Below are 20,381 nucleotides of genomic sequence, written 5' to 3'. Positions count from 1 at the left end.
ATGTGAATCATACCAGGGTCTTGTAAAACACAACAGATCACTACAATTAAATATAGTTTTAAAATATGTTCTTCCTCAATGTTCCCCAAATGTTGCTTCCCTGAGCAAATTTTAATTAAAACAAAAAATGTATTTTTATACCTGCCCCTATTTTATTTCTAGCTGTAAGAGATACCTAATTTTAGTTTATCTGCTTTTCTGCTTTCTATAGGAGTTACTGCCTGGCTTCATATATTTCTATCAAGCCGTGTTTTGATTAATCACTGTTTGCTAAATAAAATTTAATTAACTAGTATTCACACAACACTACGTTTAAGTGGGGGGAATCTTATCAAGGGCTACAATTTGGAGGAGGGGCAACTAAGGGCATGTAGGAGAAAATTTGAGTTCAGATAAAGGAACAGTAGGTGTGAAGTTTTCCTGAGGCACAACACTGTTATACTACACCTTTTGATGGCTAAGCATTAACAAAAAAAGTCATGTTTCTAAGTTGATGGTTTTGTTACCGAATTGTAATGACAATCTGGAGTTTTGCAGGATAGGCATATTCACCTCTGCTAAGTCACACAATGTAAGTGTGCGTGTATGGCTTTTGAAATTTCTGCAATTTGAAATAGCTGAAAACTGGCAGAGTGATTTTTATCTTCTTCAGAGAAAGAACAATACAACTTAAAATATTCCTTATACAGTTTATTATTTATTATTTTGGACTGCTGTTGGATTCATTTTGTTATACAAAAATAGAACAGTAGGCATACCGTACACCATATCATTGATACATCGGTTGTCGCACTAAAAGTAAACTGGATTAGGATTTTTTTAGATGAGCCAGATAATGTAAGAGGGCAGCAACAAATGCTATATCTTATTTGTAGAAGAGCCATGTATAGTAGCAAAAAATCAGGAATCTGGTTTTCAACTAACAATTCTTTTAAAAGTTTTTTTTAAGGCAATTTTTTTAATGGACTGTAATGATGAAGTGAGCTGCTATTTGTGAAAGATTAAGATGCTGACTTAATAATATTTATTAGCTGATGCTACCAGGGCTCCTGATTTATATTTTCCTTAGTCAGCATTTTACTATAGCTGCAAACCATCTACCATACTTGAAAGAACAAACCTTTATTCTGTTAAAATTAAAAGCATCATTCTTGCTATTGTGTTTTAGCAAGAAACAATTGTCCAGTCCTGAATCAAGGATTGCAGTATAGGTGGTCCTTGATTTATAACTGTTTAGTGATCATTCAAAGTTACAATGGCACTGAAAAAAGTGACTTAAACCCATTTTTCTCCCTTTTACAACACTTGCAGCACCCCCATGTTCATGTGATCAAAATTCAGGTGCTTCGCAACTGGCCCATATGTATGACAGTTGCAGTGTCTCATGGTCTAGTGAACAGCTTTTATGACCTTCTGACAAACAAAATCAATGGGGAAACCAGATTCACTTAACAACCATGTTACTAAATGATTGCAATGATCCACTTAACAACCGTGGCAAGAAAGTAGTAAAATGAGGCAAAACTCACTTAACAAATTTCTCATTTAGTAATATAAAGTTAGGGCTCAATTGTGGTTGTTGAGTACTACCTGTATGCAGCGAAACAATGTAGATATTTGCATTGCAGATAAATGCTATGCTGGAAAGGGCTTGCTCGGTTAACCCCTTTTTTTGTAAAAATAGCAGATTTTAAATTGTTTACGTGTGGAGATTTGAGAAAGAAAGAAAACACAAAGACTCTGGCACATTAATCTATAGATAAAACTCAGTGGTCTGAGTCAGATTTCGTTGCAATACTGCTAAAGCTAAACAGTATTAGGGAAAGATGTGAGAGGAATATTGACCGTGTTCCCACGACCGACTGGGCCATAAACTACCCAGCTAACAAATCGTCGTGTATGATGGTTTAGTACATCTACAAGTACAGAAAAGAAAACGGCCTTCCGTGACTCACGGGGTTCAGTTAGCCACGGGGGTTTGCTGCAATTTCGGTCGTTGAGGGAGCTCGCTCGCGCTTTTCCCCCCGCCACCAGTGACCCTTCACTCTGGTCTCGTCCTCTCTCGACGGAGGAGCGAGCCCAGCGCGTCGTTGTTCGAGTCCCTTTCTTCCGTCCAAAGAGCTAAAGCAAAACCCGATCGAGAAGCCCAGCTTAGAGCCAGCCGCCCCGAAAGAGCCTCCCGCCCGGCGGAGCAGGCAGCTTCCCCGCGGAGAGACCGCCAAGTCACGTGCTAGGCGCGGCGCTCGTCTCCACCGCCCGCTTCGGGGCTTCTGAGCCGCCTGGCTGGGTCTCCTGCCTCCCCGGTGTTATAAAAGGCGGCGCCCGATGGCGACCTCCCAGCCCAGCCGTCGCAAGCCTCCCGCAGCATGAGCGGACCACCAACCCTGGCGCTGCTCTGCCTCAGCCTGGCCCTGCTGCTCAGCCCGCCCGCCGGGGCGTGGTACAAGCAGGCGGCCGGTCCCAGCTACTACTCGGTGGGCAGGGCGTCGGGGCTTCTCTCTGGCATCCGCCGTTCGCCTTACATGCGCCGCTCCGACGACAACGGCGTCGCGGACGGTAGTGCCGAGAGCGGCCCTGCCGCATCATCTCTCGCCATGCCTGAGTCGCGGCAGAACTTCGGCGGGCTGCGCAACCTGGTAAGAAGTTGCCGGGCTCCGGGAACGGGGCGGAGAGTAAACTCGGGGGAGAGGAAGGAGGATGCTTAGGGGCTCCCGTCGGTGAGGAAGGGACCGTCGAGTTGCATCTTGTCTCGCGCAGTGACTCTTTTGATGCATTTACTTTATGTTCATTGGTCTATGTTATCCCTGTACTGTATTGCATTTTATTTTATGTATTATAGCTGCTCCATTCTTAATTCGTAGTTTTCCTAATTTCAACCAAAAGTGAAAACAACATGGGTAGATTTGTGAAGATTTTCAGTCATCCAGGTCAGTCAGAACTGAAGAAACTTCTTAGATGAGAAGCGAAACATCTTCAAGGAAAAACAAAGTCCAGTTCCCTTTTGGAAAACGCACCTTTGGGATAGGAAATTGGTAGCAGTGGAAATTATGAACAAGAAGCAGAGATGGCTAAATTGATTCTTTTATCCAAAGAAAAGAATATATCTATCTTTGTTTCTATTCAGAAATTGCTTCCCGGTTTTGTGCTTGCAATGAAACAAAAAATGAAATTTTGTTTTTGTTAACTAAGATAGGCTTATTGTTATAGTAATGGCTTGTACATACTATTGTGTAAAAACAAAAAGTTGTGGTTGTAATGTTATCTTCTACTGTACAGAAGTCTGTGCCTTTTCCTTTCCTTTTCTCTCTTTATATTATATCTCTTTTCTTTTCCCTCCCCTTTTCCTTAGTTTTCACTATTTTTTTGTATTTTATTCTTTGATAAACTAATTAAAAATCTTTTTTTAAAAAAAAGGAAATTATGATCAAGAAAAAATGCTAGCTGTATTAAGCATATGTACAATTATTCATATTACGCCACCATGCAAGATGTATTTCTCCAGAAGTAAATTCAGTGCCGTTCAGTGGAATGTAAATTCAGTTACAAGCTGTTTCTCCTCTCCAAGAAACTTATTACATAAGAAGGGCATACTCCCAAGAGTCCTGGACAATAGAGAGTCAGGTGGGTGACTGCTCTTTTACTTATCTTTCCTTTCTGTCTTTTTTTTTTCTTTTCTCCAGGCAGTATGTGTGAAGGAAGTGGCTCCAGAACTGCAAAGCTGCCAGCTACTGTCTGGTCTGCCCAGCATCATTCAGTGCAAAGCGGATGTCACTGTCTCTTTGGACCCCACTGACTGTACTATCCCATAGCCTTGAGCTGGTGCCCTTCCCTATAAATTCTATGGAGGCACCTGGAGGGGGACAGGCAGGCAAGAGATGGATTTAGTCTCTGTGTCAATGGCTGTTGGATTTGCGGGTGGTGAGGAATGTGGTTTTATTTTTATTTTTTCTGCATCTGTTAATAAATGTGTTTTAAAAGGCTCCAATGACCACCTGTGTCTTGTATAATTTAAAAAAAAACACAGCAGCTGAAGGAATTCAAAGCATCTGCTGGCACATTGGGTTTCAGAAAACTGATAGGGGAAGTTCATTTGGAGGCTAAAATCCTTATGTACATTTGCCCAGTTGCCGTCTGTGCAGCTTACGCAACTTCCTAGCAAACAAATTCATAACAATCTGGCTACAGTAAAGTATCATGTTCTCTTGACTATCCCCCTTTCTCTGCCAGATACAAACACTTGAATAATAATAATAATATAGACAATAAACATAGTTTTCCCCTTGTTTGCTTAATCATTCATTTGCTGATGGATGTAGGAATGTTTGTTGGAATTTGGTAAGAGCAGGAAGTCTTTTCCCTTCTTTCTAAATAAACCCATGAAATTTAAAAACAGACCGGTAATCCCCTGCCAGGATGCAGATGTAGCTTTGATTTTAAAGGAAACACTTATTTCTATAAAGACTTCTGAATATTTTTATTGACATCAGCTGCCTGATAGGAGAACCCAATCTACATTTCTAGTGCCTGCAAACTGCAATTGTTCTCCAGGCTCTCTGACATGGAGGGGCCTTTTCCACCATACTTGTGAACTGATTATTTTCAGTGGGAGAAGCAAGTCAAATAGGGCATCCTGCAGCAAAGTGAATATTCTTTAAGGAGCTTTGATTTCCATCCTTGGTCTCCTAGTTGGAGGAAGGTGGATCTCATTCCTTCTGGTCCTACAGAATTTTATACTGTTTGGCTTCTCTTTGGAGGCACAGTGACTGTGCCACTGATTGCTAAAAGGCCTGAAAATGGTGCCTTACATTAATTATAAAGATTTTCCTAGATTCCTAATAAAGGAAGCTTACAATAGAGAAAGATTTCTACCTTTTGGCCTTGTTACTGTGAAACCTGGGGACTTAGCCTCCTACATAGACCAGACAGGAAACACAACAAGATGAACTATTTATATTTTATTATAAGGCTAACTCACTGCTCACTCCAGGTTGACTCAGCCTTCCATCCTTCCGAGGTTGGTACAATGACAACCCAGATTGTTGGGGGGCAATATGCTGACTCTATAAACTGTCTAGAAAGGGCTGTAAAACACTGTGAAGTAGTATATAAGTCTAAGTGTTATTGTTATTGCTATCTTGCAGGTCTGAAAGTACACATTTGTGCTGCCTGATTAGTTAGAGCAGATCCTTTCTAAATTTCTTTCTCTGCCCATTATTCAATTGCGGGATCTTTCCTCCCTTTTATCTGACCCTTCCTTAGGCAGCATCCTCTCCCCCCAAGGTCATTCTCACAGATAATAGACACAGGACTTAAACAGCACCTACATACTATGTAAAAGAGACAATCAACAAGCCAAAAGGGGAACAAAAAAATCAAAACATCTCCCCACCAGCAATCAACACCCAGATTAACATCAAGATTACTATCAGACTTAACAGTCAAGTGAAAAATACCTTGATTTAGCCTGATGCCTGAACTATTACACCAGAATGGCTCTTGGCTTCTTTTCTAATGACTGCAAATATAAGATGACCTCTGTCCTCAAATCAATTCACTAACCCCCTCTTCTTCTTATCTCATATGGCATTTCCAGGAAGATGACTGATGCCATTAAGAAGATTGACCAGTCCCAAAGAAACTGTAATTTGGTACTTCAGGCAAAGCACTATAATCCCCAACCAGATTCAACACAATTGCCACGAGCCTTAGTTTGGCAAGACTGTGGTAACAGAGAGGTTATGTGAATTGGAGTCCAACACCAAAAGAACCAGCTCAGGGAAAGTAGACTCCATGACAGTCCAAGGAAAAATACATGAAATATTACAATTGAGATAACAAGAGCCTCCCTTGTATGAGGACCATTAAGAGACACAGAACACGTTTTGGAGGGAAATAAGGTTTGCTCTGAACCAATCTTCCATGGCTTTTATTTTGATTAAAGTATCTTGTCCTCATTGATCACTTTGTTAATAACTCATCCAGGCTTTATATGTTTTGTAATCATATCCCCAGGTTTACTTGGACTCAGCAGAAATCTCAATCATACTGTAGCTGCCTATATAGGAAATGCTTTTTGCAATTTTCACAGTTACAGGGCAACTCCGCTCTCTGTGGGACAAAAGCAGCTGCTCCAAACACATCGGGATTTGTACAGCAAATATTTAAAGTATGATTAAGTCAACCATACTTTTAAAGAGCCGTGGTGGCGCAGTGGTTATAATGCAATATTGCAGGCTAGTTCTGCTGACTGTCTGCTGCCAACAGTTTGGCAGTTTGATTCTCACTGGTTCCAAGGTTGACTTCAGCCTTCCATCCTTCTGAGGTCGGTAAAATAAAGCCCCAGATTGTTGGGGGCAATAGGCTGACATTGAAAACTGATCAGAGTGCTGTAAAGTACTGTGAGGTAGTATATAAATCTAAGTACTATTGCTAATACGAATGAGCAATTTTTCAGATGTTTGTTAAAGGTGTCTACATTACAAATGAATTTAGTGTTTCCTATATAAAGTGGAACTGCTTGCTCTTAAAATATAGTGCCCCCTGAAATTGAAGACAAATAAACTAAATTTTCTGATTTAATCAACAGTTTTTTTTTATTATTACCATATATTGAAATAAACTAGTGAGAAGGATGAGTTCTAGTGCTTAAAGAATGCTGTCATGCAGAACCAGAAATATCTACATAATGTTTAGAAATGACAGACCTGCTCAGAGGAGTGCTATTGCCCGGAATGGAGGCCAGGAAGAAGATAAGAAAACCAAAGAGCTTTTCCTCTGACTTTTCAAAAGCAACATTCAGTAGTTAACCTAGTATTGCTTTTGAATGGAATAGAGTGAATGTCTAATGAGGGGTAAAAATTAAGTGATTGCTTAAACACCTTGAAGTAACTCTAAGAAAATCTAAGTAGTAAAACCTGTGAAGGAAGCTTCTAGCCTGGAGCTAACTTTGTTTTTCTGGGGAAAGGGGATCTTTTTCTGTGTTCTAAAGCAATGATTTGTTTAATAACAAGGGAAATGCTGCACTGAGTGGTACAGAGTAAGCTTTCAGGATGCTAGAGATACACCCCATTTTTACATTCTGAAAAGAAATCAGGACCCATGTTATAACTTTGTTTATATATCATTCCATTATGCAATGATCTATTTCCCTTTGCTATCCAACTATCCACTTATAACACTTAACAAACAAAAGGATGTGTAGTATAAACAGACCGAGTAGTACTAAGATGAATATTAGTTAGGAACATGTTATTTCTATGCCTTTGGTGATTTTTCATAATGGGGGGTTCCCCAGAAGTAAAATAGTATGCCAAGAAGAGGTTAATTATGTTCCTCCTGAAAGAAAAATCCTGAATGATTCCTAGAAAACAGCAAATAGAATCATCCTTATACTAACTATATAAACTAAAATTGTATGAATGATGGTAGAGAATGAGAACACAGTCATTTTTTGACATCAGTGTGTTTATAAATCTGTGTCTGTTGACCTTGGGACTCAATATACAAAGTAGGTGGGATTTATCAATAATATACCAAGGTTCCAAGAAATAAATATAGTTATTATTTACAAAATAGTAAATCATTTATGTAATGCTGCCAAACAAAAAACAAAAAACCCCACGGGATGCAGTTACTAGAATTTGAGCTCTGTTTAAAGATCTTTTTTTTCAAGTTAGAGCAAGAGTGGACTTCAGCTGGCTGGAGAACTCTGGGAGCTGAAGTCCACCAGTCTTAAAGTTGCCAAGTTTGGGGACCCCTGTGCTATGGTGTAGGTTCTTTCTAATCCAAACCAGATCTTAATCTCTTAATGTCAGTTACCATTTATTATTAGAGATAGCTGAAACAAATTAATAAACAGCTTCACACTGTATTGGTTTTTAATTTGATATTTTTTCACTATGAAATTCATTTTGCAAGAGCTGAAACTTAACAAGGTTCACTTAATCCTTCCCCTGTGCTCATCTATCCTTGAGATTAGCCCTCTGTCTTTGAGATTAAATTCTTATGAGGACCCTCCTAGGTAGAAATCCATCTGAAACAGCAGATGTAGCTTCTTGTAACAACACTGATATAGATAATTGCATTGGGACTGCAATGTATTCCTCCTGATCTCAAAGGATCCATGCTTATAATTTTCTAGAGACTTTTCTAGAATTATATCACATTTGCTTTTATATGTTCAAGATTTGTTCCACTGCAAGAACCATATTAGAACCATTTTAATTTGTAGATATCTAGAATGTATTAATTCCAATGTGGTAATATTGAAAGCCAGAGGGAGAATCCATCAACTGATGATTTCTTTTCAACAATCCAAAGAAATCAGATTACTGCCAGAGGCTTGCCTGCATCTTAACTAATTATTTAGCAGTTTCCAGATGAGAGATTGGTGGCCAGTTGGGAATAGGAGTTGAAGTAAGAAGGTAATGGAAGAGGATCTAATAAACCTCATTCCCTCTCTCTGAGTCCTTCTGTTTATTGTAACTGAAATGCAGAGACTGATATAAAAGAGATAACAGGGTCTTATTAGGGGGAGGTGTTCTGACCTCACTCATGAAGGGAGCCCCATCTAAAGTATAATTCAGTACTTGAAATGCTCAGGTGGGTAAATTCTTTGTATCTGAGCCAATAAAACAAATTAATAAATATAACCCCCATTGTTATTTTAGTATTTGGGATTTCACCATATACTCCCATTAATTCACCCATTGATTAAAATGGATTTTAAAAATAAGAGGGACAAAAATTATTTAGGGTGTTTCCATACCACCATAGATTCCATTTACTAATGTCTCAAAAATAGTTAGTTTGACATAATGACTAAGATGCTAGCCTAGAAAATAGGAGGCCATGAGTTATATTCCTACTTTAGGCATTAAGCCAGCTGGGTGACCTTAGGCCAGTTACTCTCTCTCAACCCTACGAAGAAGGCTATAACAAACTGAAAAATCTTGCCAAGAAAACTACGAGGAGATGCCCAGGCAGTCACCTGGAATTAAGTCTCAAAAACAGCTGAAGACCTTCGATTAAATTCCATCCTATAGATCTCACAATACCAGGAACAAGCAGCAAAAGCAATTGTCCTAGCTCAAATTGAGGTTCCTGATAAAAATTCTGCATTCCATCCTAAATCCTGGCTTCATGCTTCATGCATTTGCCTGGTATGCAAATTCAAAATCCTAGGAGTTCCTATACAGGGGAGATTAAAAGGTGTTAATCTTTCTTTGAGGCAGTTGCAACTCAGAAGTCAGGAGATGTGTGAGATAAGAATTCTTTCAAATGGGAAAAGCACCTCAAAGATGTAAGTATTTGAGTATTTAAAAGAAGGATTAGTTTTGAATATACCACATATAGGTTCTCTTCTCTAACAAACTATGTGGATCTAGAGTTGATTTTGAACTGGCCCAGGATCCTTGTATGGCAAGGCCTTTAGAACTATTAGGAAGAAGACAAGCAGGGGCTGAAATTAAAAGTTTGCTCTAGCTTCTCAGAGTTTTCAACATAGGCCCGAGAGGAACATCTTCCTTTATAATTGAATCCGCTTCCAGAGTTCATAGAAATCTCTATTCCCATAACTGCCCTGCAGAGAAGATAATTTCATTTGAGAGTTAATAATGCCCACCAAGGCAACTATTCCTTCCTTGCTGCCAGTAAAAAGCAGCAGAAAAGCAGCACACCTTAGGGAAATGTATGAAAGAGAAAAAAAATGTTTCACACTTTTCCTCCTTACAACTATCTCATCCCACTGCTCAGCTGCAAATTGGTTTGGTGTTGATAATCAGCCTCTTGTTCAGCTACTTCTGACTCTTCATGTGATGGATTAGGTCAGTAATTGCTGCTTTGAGTTTTTATAGGTCATGCCACCAGACTTGAAATTCTAGACCTAGAAAACCTAGAACTACGCCACCTTCGGTCCGATCTTAGTATATAAAATCGTACATTGCAATGTCCTACCTGTCAATGAATACTTCAGCTTCAACCATAACAACACAAGAACAAACAATAGATACAAACTCAAGGTTAATCTCACCAAACTTGTTTGCAGGAAATACGACTTCAGCAACAGAGTGGTCAATGTCTGGAATAGTCTACCTGACTGTGGTTTTTTCCCCAAACCCCAAAAACTTTAACCTTAGACTGTCTACTATTGACCTCACCCCTTTCCTAAGAGGCACACCAAAGTGCCTACAGTCTCTGTCCTATTGTTTCTTTTATTTTTCTTATATGTATCCACATATTCATAACTATGTTTTTACTTATACCTATTATCTTGTAAGCAATTGACAAACCAAATAAAAGAAAAGAAATAAAGAAATAAAATGTTAGTTATTGGTGCTAGTGCCTAGCCTTCTTGTCTATTGCCTGTTTTTTTCCAAAAACACAAGACTTCTCCAGACATTTTTGCTTGTGCACTCTGTGTCCAATATATATCTATTTAAGATTTAAATTCATGATTCAAGTGAGCTGATTTTACTTCATCTAAAAGTTACTTCATCTAGATTTGTTTTTGATGTCCAAGATACTCTCTAGGATTTTCTCCAGCACCACAACTCAGAAGCACCAATTTTTCTTCATTTAGCCGACCTGATGGTCCAGTTTTTACAGCTATATGTTATGGCTAAAGAAACTATGACCTTGACAAGATATACCTTCCTTGACACTATGATGTCTTTACTTCAATATTTTGTCTCATTTGCCATAGCTCTCTTGCAAAAAATCAGGGATTTTATTTATTCCTGTGGATAGATTTTTGAGCCCAGGAAGACAAAGTTTGCTATTCTTCCACTATTGTTTCATCTGTGATGAATTCTCACTAGCAGATTACTTTAAAAAAAAATTGATCAAATGGGCTTTTGCAGTATCATCTGTCACTTTGAACAAGATATTTTTTTAAAGCCTTCCTTGCTTCCAATCACCAAAGTGGTTTTACCAGCATAGATTAAGTTTACATTTTTTGCTGTAATGTTAATTCCAACTTTTTCCAATCCAACATTTTTCATATGTTCTGCATATAAGTTAAATGAAAAGGATGTTAGTACTGTGTATAACTTTGACACATTTGTTTCCCAATTTGAACCAATTTGTTCTTCTAAGATTTCATCACTACTGCTATAAAAAAACAATAGGTACTACACATTACTGTATTCCTCCTTTGCTACAACAATAGAGCTGAGAAAATCACCATTTACAAATAGAAGAACACAGAGCCTTTTCAGTATTATCTGCTCCTCATACTTTTGTAATGAGTTTCTATGAAAAATGTGAGCATTTTTCGGGCGGGGGGAGCTGTATGTGCAGCGGTTCAGCTGAAACTTGGAAGAAAAACTGTCAATACCTGTTAATGGAGCAGCCGTTCCTACTGGAATATTAATAAATTATGTACTTTACATTTAACCTGCATATAAATATAAATGTAAAAAATACAGGTATAATACAGTTCATTTAGTGACTGTTCAAAGTTACAACAGCACTGAAAAAAGTGACTTAAGATTGTTTTTCACAATTACAACCTTTGAAGCATCCCCATGATCATGTGATCAAAATTAGATGCTTGGTAACTGACTCATATTTATGACGGTTGCAGTGCCCCAGGGTCATGTGATCCCCTTTTGTGACCTTCTGACAAGCAAAGTCAATGGGTAAGCAGGTTCACTTAGCAACCAGGTTACTAATTTATCAACTCCAGTGATTCAATTAACAACGGTGGCAAGAAAGGTTGTAAAATGGGACAAAACTCAATTGATTAACAACAGAAATGTTGGGCTCAATTGTGGTCATAGCTGAAGGACTATCTGTATAAAAATCCATATCCTCAAAACAAATAGCTAAGCCTTTCAGAATAGGTAATCCTTGTTTAGCATGACTCATGTAGTGACCATTCAGTTATGATGGTGATGAAAAAGTAACATTCCGAGAAATTCTCACATCTATGACCTTCTCAGTTCCACCTGTTCTTTTTTGGTGGTTGACCCCAGCACCTCATTTTAAAGATCACGGCCTATCATTGCTAGGAGAAATTAAACATCCAAAGAGCCCCGCCCCCCTCATTCTTTATTTATTATAGTTATCACAAAAAAAATATTTCACTAGTTTGAATAATAACATAATGCAAGGTTTATTTTACACTGACACAGTATTCAATAAAAATAACTATATTTTTTAATGAAGCAAGTTGAAAAGGCAATTAAAAACAGGTACTATAACTAGCCAGTTTAAAGCTAGTCTTTTGAGAGTCTTTTATGGAAAATTCAGAAAAACTGAGCAAAATACAAGAGAAAAAAATAACCATTTATTCAACAATAATTAGGCCCCAATTTTACATGAATGAGGAATCCAGAACAATCTGAAAACAAATATTGTTGTAGAAGTTGAGGGCTACAGGGTGAGAAACTCCAGGGACCTGATTTATTAGAAATGTTGGGGAAAGCTAGACAAGTCCTTGCTCATGTACATGAGATTATTTTGTTAATCAAAACTGCCTAAGTACTGTTATAGTAGGGACAACACAGCTGGGGGGAATTCCATTGCTAAGGAGATGGAATATTGAGGTAATCAGGTGAGTTGTTCCTAATTAAGGATGGAATCTTGGGGTTTCTCACCTTATTATGTTGCAATTTCATTCTTAGGACTGCCCTTGGGCTGTATTGGGAAGAGGTAAATTAGGTTTCTTATTCTTTGGTTTAAATTGGATTGCAAGGAGGCCTTATCTATAGGCAAGCAGTGTCACGATAGGATTAGGTAAAGAGAGGAGCTAGGTATAACCCTGGTCATATCTGAAAGAGAGGGTTGGGCTGCAGTCTCCAGTCTGTTTTTTTACATCTGTTTTCTTCATCACAGACATATAGTTCTAAGCAAGACCCAGAAATCAAAAAGCATCTAAGAAAAAAAATAAACTGCAAACCACTTCTGTACTATTGTCCAAAAAAAATCTCATAGTTCAATCCTAAATGTTTTTACCTCTTTAAAAAAAAGGCTAGGAAAACAAAGAAGTCTTGACTGGGCATGAAAATAGTCATCAAGCTGATGCTAGTCCCACTGTTTTTCTTTCAGTTACCTACTGCCATTTCATCACTGCCTGGTTACTGTTGGTTTTTAATGACTTTTGGATTCCTTGTTTTGTGCAGACTACCAGGCACACCAGGAGACCTTGGGTAGCAATAACAAGCTTGCTTTATGTGTGATTCCATTTCCATGCTAAACAACCCCCAGACCTGACCACCTGCCTTCCAGTAGAACTGCCCCAGGATTGAAGTGTGTGAAACTGCAGGGAGTAGACATTTTTATTCAGACTCTAGTGCAGCAATGAAATACTAAGGTGTACTTATCATATTCCATCAACTTTTAGAATTGCCATAAAGGCCCAGTAAATATAAAGATCAGGGATTTAGTTCCCAAAATGTCTAGGAAAGCTGGGACAAACCTACTTGCAATCCTGGTAGAAGCTACTGGGCTAAACTGATTAATGGTCAGTCTTGATAGAAGGCAGCTTTCTAAAAACGATGCAGAGTCAGACCTCTTCATCTGTCTAGCCCACAAAAGGGGGGGTCAGGAGGAGGAAAGAGACGAACAGAAGTTTACTTAATTTGGGGTCCTCTTGAAGGGATTTTGAAGAATCCTTGAACTAGAGCGATCCAAGTTCAATTATCCACCAGGATACAAAGTTCACTAGATGACCTGGGTCAATTTTCTCTCTCAACTCAGTTTATTTCACACAATTGTTGCTTCCTGGATAAATGTGAAGCAAGTTCCATATTGATACTATCTTAATATCAGAAAAAAAGATAGACTAAATTGGTAGCCATATGTAAATTGCTCCTGAACCCCACATTTTGCCGCTAAGTGTAAACAGCCATAAATGGCACTAGATTAAGCAATTTACATATCCCTGATTGCTTTTTCACTCAGTCAATCATCTCATTAATTAAGTAAAATTACATCTGCAATGCTTTCCTCAGAGATAGATGGGCAAAAAGAACTATAATTCTCAATCATTTATCCAAGAATTCAAATTATAAATGGTTAGAAAGCAGCAGGCAGCTTCAAATGACCTTGAGGACCTTTTGATTCTGAAATAGGCAGCTGTGACCATTGCTGGTTTACTGAAGATGTTGTTCTGCCTGAGATAAAGTCATGGCATCTTGTGCTGCTTCTGAGAGCAATGACCTAGTTTGTGGAGAGGAAGAGGGCAGGCCTCTATATCACCTCTAGGCCACCTGCACACACTATACCTAACTTCACATGATACAATTGGTATCAACTGACTGAACCATGGTTACTATAAGAGGTTGTGAGAATGAGCAAGTAGTGTTTAAGGGCTTATCTCAGGAAGGCAATTCAACCCAAATGTGAGGGACATGGGGGAAATGCACTTTGAAGCACTAAGGCTGCAATTCTCTTCTTACCATTTTCAAGAGTCTGATTTTGTTGTTTCCATTATTTTGCCAGCTATGTGGAGCGTGTGAATTATTCAGTTAATCCAATTTTTAGGGAATCATGGCATAATGGTAAATTAATCTCACAGACTTAATCTCACAGACATTAGGATAAAATATGATTCATTAGTTTGCATTCAAGGTGTCATGCAGATGCAGCTATAGTGTACCACTTAAGCAATCATCTCCAAGGGACTATTAAGTTTACACTCTTTTCTCATGAAAAAATGAAACACAGGACCAGACCCATATATCCAACTTACAGTACAAACTGTTTAAATTAGCTGCTTTTCATTATTGATGATATGGTGGGACTTTTAACCAGTAACCTGTTTCTTAAAGAAAGAAGAGAGGTGTCAGTTCCCACTTCTAGACTATCTCAGGTAAGTAAGAGAAGAGGAAGAAACCCTCTGATATACTTTCAGCAGAGACAATGCTCAATACAATGGAGTATCAATTTATCCCATGTGACAGTGCTCACCTTATTCAAAGAGCACTGTCAACCTGAAAACTAGAAATGTTTGTAACTAACACTGAGAATTTCAAACTGATTTAATCAAAAATAATCAAAGCAGAAGGAGCAGGATAAAAATTTCCAGATACTTTTTGTATTAACCTGCTGGGGTAGTAATTCTGTATTTGGAAGCTATCGTTTCCCATATAGTCTATTTTTAATGCATCATAGTTACCTTCCCCTGCTCTTATTCTGTATAACTCCCATTCTATCTGACAAAAATCATTTATCTGAATCATGTTTAAATCTTTCAATAGATATAACATTAGATGCACATAAAAACTGAGAGACAGGGAGACAAAGCTCATAAATTTATTCCCAACAAATCTTTCAAGATGACCATATATCATAACCGTGGTACTCCTTTTAAAGAGCCCAGGCATTGCCATTGTACTAATAATCCCATTTATTCTTAGTGCAGTACTGGAATATTTCTGGATTCTCCGTAATAAAATTTCTGCTTTGTTACAAGAACACCAACATTCTCAGTTTAATAATTAAAATAAAGAACAAGCATTATATTGTTCATTATGTTTTTCCTTGTAAAAAAGAATATAGAAATTGAGGATGTGGGTAAGGTGTGAGGAGATGAACACTGCCACCTGCTTACTCACCCTTTGCCTCTTCTAGTTGATTACATTTCTCAGGGAATCAATGTCTCATTGGAAAATAGTTTTCTCCTTGCCCAAAAGAAGCAATAAGGCCATTACTACCTGAAGGTGGCCTTCTTTGACCAAAGAGATTCATACAATTATAGTTTGATCTCAAATGTTTCAGTTCTGAAAAGGATGATTGAGGAAACAGTAAAATAGCTCCAACTTGGATATATTTTCCCTGGACTTCTGTCTGAAATATGCATTGAAATTTGTCAGATATGATTATGGAATTTGAAAAAGAAATGAGATTCAAGAGCTACATGCACTCTAAAAGCCTCAAGTTACCTCAAATTATAGTCTGAGTATAGGTAGTCAACAGTGCCATTAAAACTGGCTGAGAATTTACTCATCACCTCACTTCTTTAGAGAATCAAGCCCAGTGGCCATTTCAGACTGAGCATAAGCTGCAAGGTAGCCCCCTTGACTAATGTTTTAGTGTGGTCTCGACACTACTGAAAGTGGCGGGTTTAACAGTTGCAAAATGTGAGGTCTATCTTTTAAAACCAGCTGCTAATCATAGAGGATAGGTAGCAGGGACAGCAAATTTTATATGAATATAGTTTTCTACCAGCCTAAGAATAAGTAGATAGCAGTTTACCCCCCTTGAACTAGGGGGTAAAATCTTAAGGTTTGTTAGCAGCTTATATAATGAGGATGGAGGTTTGTTCTCCAAACTTGTGAGTTGGTTTCCGAACATTTCGTTACCAGGCTAGACATCTTCAGCAAAATTTAGGGATGTCAGAGTAGATGTTCTGCTTATAAGGGCTTCATATGGTCAGGAGGTCTTGTGATGGAAAGGTCATGTCAAGTGAGGATCACATCAGATCAGGGTCTTGTGATGGTCTTGTAAAGGTTCAGGTGTGAGTCACGTCAGGTGAGGATCATTGTGGGAGGTGAAGTGCTGGTTGGGGGGGTAGCATGGGTTGGTTGAGGGTTGATGCTATTGCTGATTGGCTGTGTGTTTGATTTGAATTCTGAGGGGCTCATAGACTGGTTTTAGGTCGATGTGCCTATTGATGGAATTGCTTGTGGAGTGCCAGGCTTCCATAAATTGGTTAGCGTGACAGGTGGTAAAGTGACCAATGATTCTTGTATTGCTCCAATTGATTTGGTGCTGTTCAGTGTCAGTGTGGGTAGAGATTAGGGATTTGGGATTGTGTTATTTGACTGCCAGCTGGTATACCTGGATTCTGGTTTTCAATTGACATTGATGTTTGTTCCGGGTAGAACTTTTGCAATTGTTATGTTTGGATTTGTAAATTACATTGTTTCTTTCATCTTTCTGTGTCTTGTATTTGGTTCTGGATAATTCCTGGCAGAGTATGGCTATGGGTTTGTGAGCTATTGCTGTTCCTAGAGGTTGGAGAAATCTAACTGTCATTTCCAACAGCCCTTTTGTGTATGGGAGGGTTAGTTTTGCCTGGTGATTGGCTGTGTGGTGTATTGTGGTTTGGGTGCTGTGTGTCAGAATACAAAGTTTTTCGGATAGCTGTTGTGAAGAAAGACATCAAGCAGCCATTTCTCTTCTGCTTTTCTTAGTGCTGTGGTGCTGCAGTGTGTCCTGGCCCTTATGGCACTCCACAATTCCATCAAGACACATCAACCTACAACCAGCCCACAAATCCCAGAATTCAAATCAACTGCATAACCAACCAGCGATGGCACCAATCCTCAATCAACCGGTGTAATCTCCGCAACCAGCACCTCACCTCCCAATGTCCCTCACCTGACACGATCTTCCCTTCACAAGACCCATCACAAGACCTTGATCTGATGTGACCCTCACCTGAGGTGAGCTCCCTATCACAAGCCCTACTGACCACATGAAGCCCTTATAACTGAACACTGACACTCACATCCTCCAAGGTCGGAGAATGAACCTCCACCCTCATTCTACACTGGAGCTAAAAATATTTGCATCTATTGCTCAGTTTATATTATTTTGTTACAAATTAATGACATTATTGGTGCTTAGATGAATGTCTCAGGTCATTTTATAAAGAAGAGAGATTGGTTTGTCATGATGTCTTTATGAATATTTGGCTGCTAATATTGAAAATAGAACTGGGTGTGCTTTTTATGTGTAATGAGAAATAGGAACAATTTTTTCCTCAACCCTTCCTAATATGTGGCTAAGGGATATTCTTAGTAACTCTCACAAACTAATACAGCAGCTTCTATGAGGGAACAAAAATTTATGAAATAGTGGTAAGTGCATATTGATCTAAGCCCTACTCATTTTATATTTGCATCTTAAATTGTAACACTGAACCCAACATCCTGCAAATTTTGATTCACACACACTCCTTGGACATTTCTGAGCTAATCTAAATCTTGTGATACAAGACTGGTAGTGCACAAAACTGAACTCTATTGGTCAAGTTTTCACCTTTTGATAAAATAATACTTAAAGGGGCTGATCTGTTTCTCAACAATTAGTGGGATAAAATAATGAATTGGAAATCTTCAGTAATCTAGATCAGTTTTCTTTAAATTTCTGCCTTCCAGGTGCACTGGATTTGACCTCCACAATTCCCAAAAAGCACAGCTTTGGAAAGATAAATTTAGATTTGTGCCTAACATAATTATGTTTTTTAAGTGATATATGGGATTATGGACAATTTTAATAAGTGGATCCCAGAACATTTCACAGACCATTGAAAGCTTGAGAATGAACTGAAGCTATTTTGTTTTCTTAACTTAAAATCGGAGCAGTTCCTGCTTAGTGAGAAATTGATTTTTTTTTTGTCTGATGATAATATTGTTTCCAGGAAGTTTGATAAGAGTAACATGTTCCTCCCATTCCTCAACTATTTTCCTGGCCCTCAAGGTACACAACACCCATATATGCTCCATTCATATTCTGAAGCTGAATGAGCCTCATTTGCCCTTCTCATCTTAGAAAATGTGAACAGAAAGTGCAATGAAGCTGCTACTTGTCAGTTCAAGGGGAAAGACATGGGACAAGTGAAATTATATTTAGGAGCTACTCTATTTCCTCTCCAGTCTCTGAAAAGAGTGCAGCATTGGGATAAGAGAGAAACCTCAAAAAAGGCACCTGCAGACTACACGAGAAGGGGCCAGAAATTCCCCATATTTCTTTGTAGTGATAATGGAAGATTATACCTAAAACTGAGCAACAGGTGCCAAGTTCCAAAGTTTATTGAGTCGGAAAGCAGTAAACAGCTTTGACATTTGAAATTCACAAAGCATTCCCATAATTTATTACCTTATGCTCTCATTCCCCAAGGCAGAAACAACCTATCAGCAATCATCAACGTAAAAAAAAAGGACTCCTGGCACTTAGAGAGCAAGGAAATGTAAAATGCAAAAGATTTTGGGCTATAAAACAGCAATAAGGTGATGTGAGTAACTCTAGCTCTGCCAGCCACTGTTCATTGCCTCTGATTGAGGTAAACTGAACTTCCAGATTCAGACCCTGACTAGCAGAAATTAAATAAGTCTGACATTTTTAATAACAATTTCAAGCACTGGCTGCCAGGGGCAACATTTCCTATGGAAATGTGCAGCCTGAGGTAGATTTAACATTTTTGTATTGCACTATTTGCATTTAATGACAAATCCTTTCAAAAATTCTCACTGTGGTAAAAGCCTCAAGGAGTCTCATATTTCAGAAAATTTAATTCATAAATGGTAACAAGCTCAAGATTAAAAACAAACAGGAGACAGAAGGACAGAGGTTTCTGGGCAGACAAACTATTTTGTTAATTTAAAGGGAAAGAAGGGTCTAAAGAAAGGCATCCAATGTTTTGGCATGCCTGGGCCACACTGAGTGAAGAGGAATTGTCCTGGACCATATATAAAATATATAACATAGTTAACGTATATATATGTATGTATAATGTATAACAAACTTCATTAATTTTTCCTATTTTTTAAATTACAATCTTGTAGAACTACATTACTTACTCTTTAGGGCCACACGTGGCCCACGGGTTGGACATGGCTGGTGTAAAGAAAGCAGCCAATGGGTAGGATATTGGTCTAGGAAAGGAGAACAGGAGCCTGGACTGGGTCAATTCTCTTGTACAGATGGACAGCAAGAGTCTGATATTAAACAGATGGCCATGTGTCTTATTTCACAAAGGAAAAAATCCATTTAAAAGCATGTCAAACTGAAGAACTGCTAGCCAACATGATAAAGAATCAAAAGAACAGGGGTTTTGAAGTTATCTATCAATAGTATCTGGAAAACAGACTAAACAAGCTCCCAAATCTCTTGTCAATTTTTTTCTTACTAAAGGAAAATGTATTTTATTCCTATTTAAATTATACTAATTATTTGCCTCTATACATTCCTATGCATAAAACAGAATACAAACCTCTTTATGCCTTCTTTTATTGCTTTTACTGGAGCTCTAAATTTTGGGGATAATTTAGTATACGAAGTTCTGCATCATCTCTCCTTCAAAATGTCAGCTGTGAAATTCTATTAATACATAGTGTTCAACACAACAAAAATAATGTTTAATTTAATTAAAGATGTTTTCATAGCAGTTAGAGGTTATCTTGGCAAACCTGCACATAAACTCAAGAATAACTGCAGAACTTGTCCTATCAAAAGATTTTAAAAGAATAACTGCAGAACTTGTCCTATCAAAAGATTTTCAAAAAGATTTTGAATTTCCCCTCAAATGTAAGGGAATGGAGAAATAGCTAAGAAGGAATTAAATGTCTCTGTTCCTGCTGTGATCAAATGTAGTCCCTCAAGCTACATTTTAGTAAAAGAAAAAAATGTTTGAAAAATAAGTTCGATAT

General features: G+C 38.2%; 1 protein-coding gene across 1 annotated transcript; it reads left to right on the top strand.

Annotated features, from left to right (window-relative positions):
- Window positions 1–689: 689 nt before the first annotated feature.
- On the top strand, window positions 690–3,980 carry NPB (neuropeptide B). Its single transcript, XM_026667322.2, has 2 exons — window positions 690–2,636; window positions 3,681–3,980. Exons 1-2 carry the CDS (start codon window positions 2,367–2,369, stop codon window positions 3,807–3,809), a joined length of 399 nt encoding a protein of 132 aa, XP_026523107.1. The 5' UTR covers window positions 690–2,366; the 3' UTR covers window positions 3,810–3,980.
- Window positions 3,981–20,381: the final 16,401 nt, after the last annotated feature.

This window comes from Notechis scutatus, chromosome 2 (genome assembly GCF_049901735.1).
Source record: "Notechis scutatus isolate UNSWTSFEM ecotype Mainland chromosome 2, rNotScu1.2, whole genome shotgun sequence".
NCBI lineage: Eukaryota > Metazoa > Chordata > Lepidosauria > Squamata > Elapidae > Notechis > Notechis scutatus.
The sequence above is the reverse complement of the archived record's forward strand: the minus strand, read 5'-3'. Positions and strand labels throughout refer to the sequence as shown.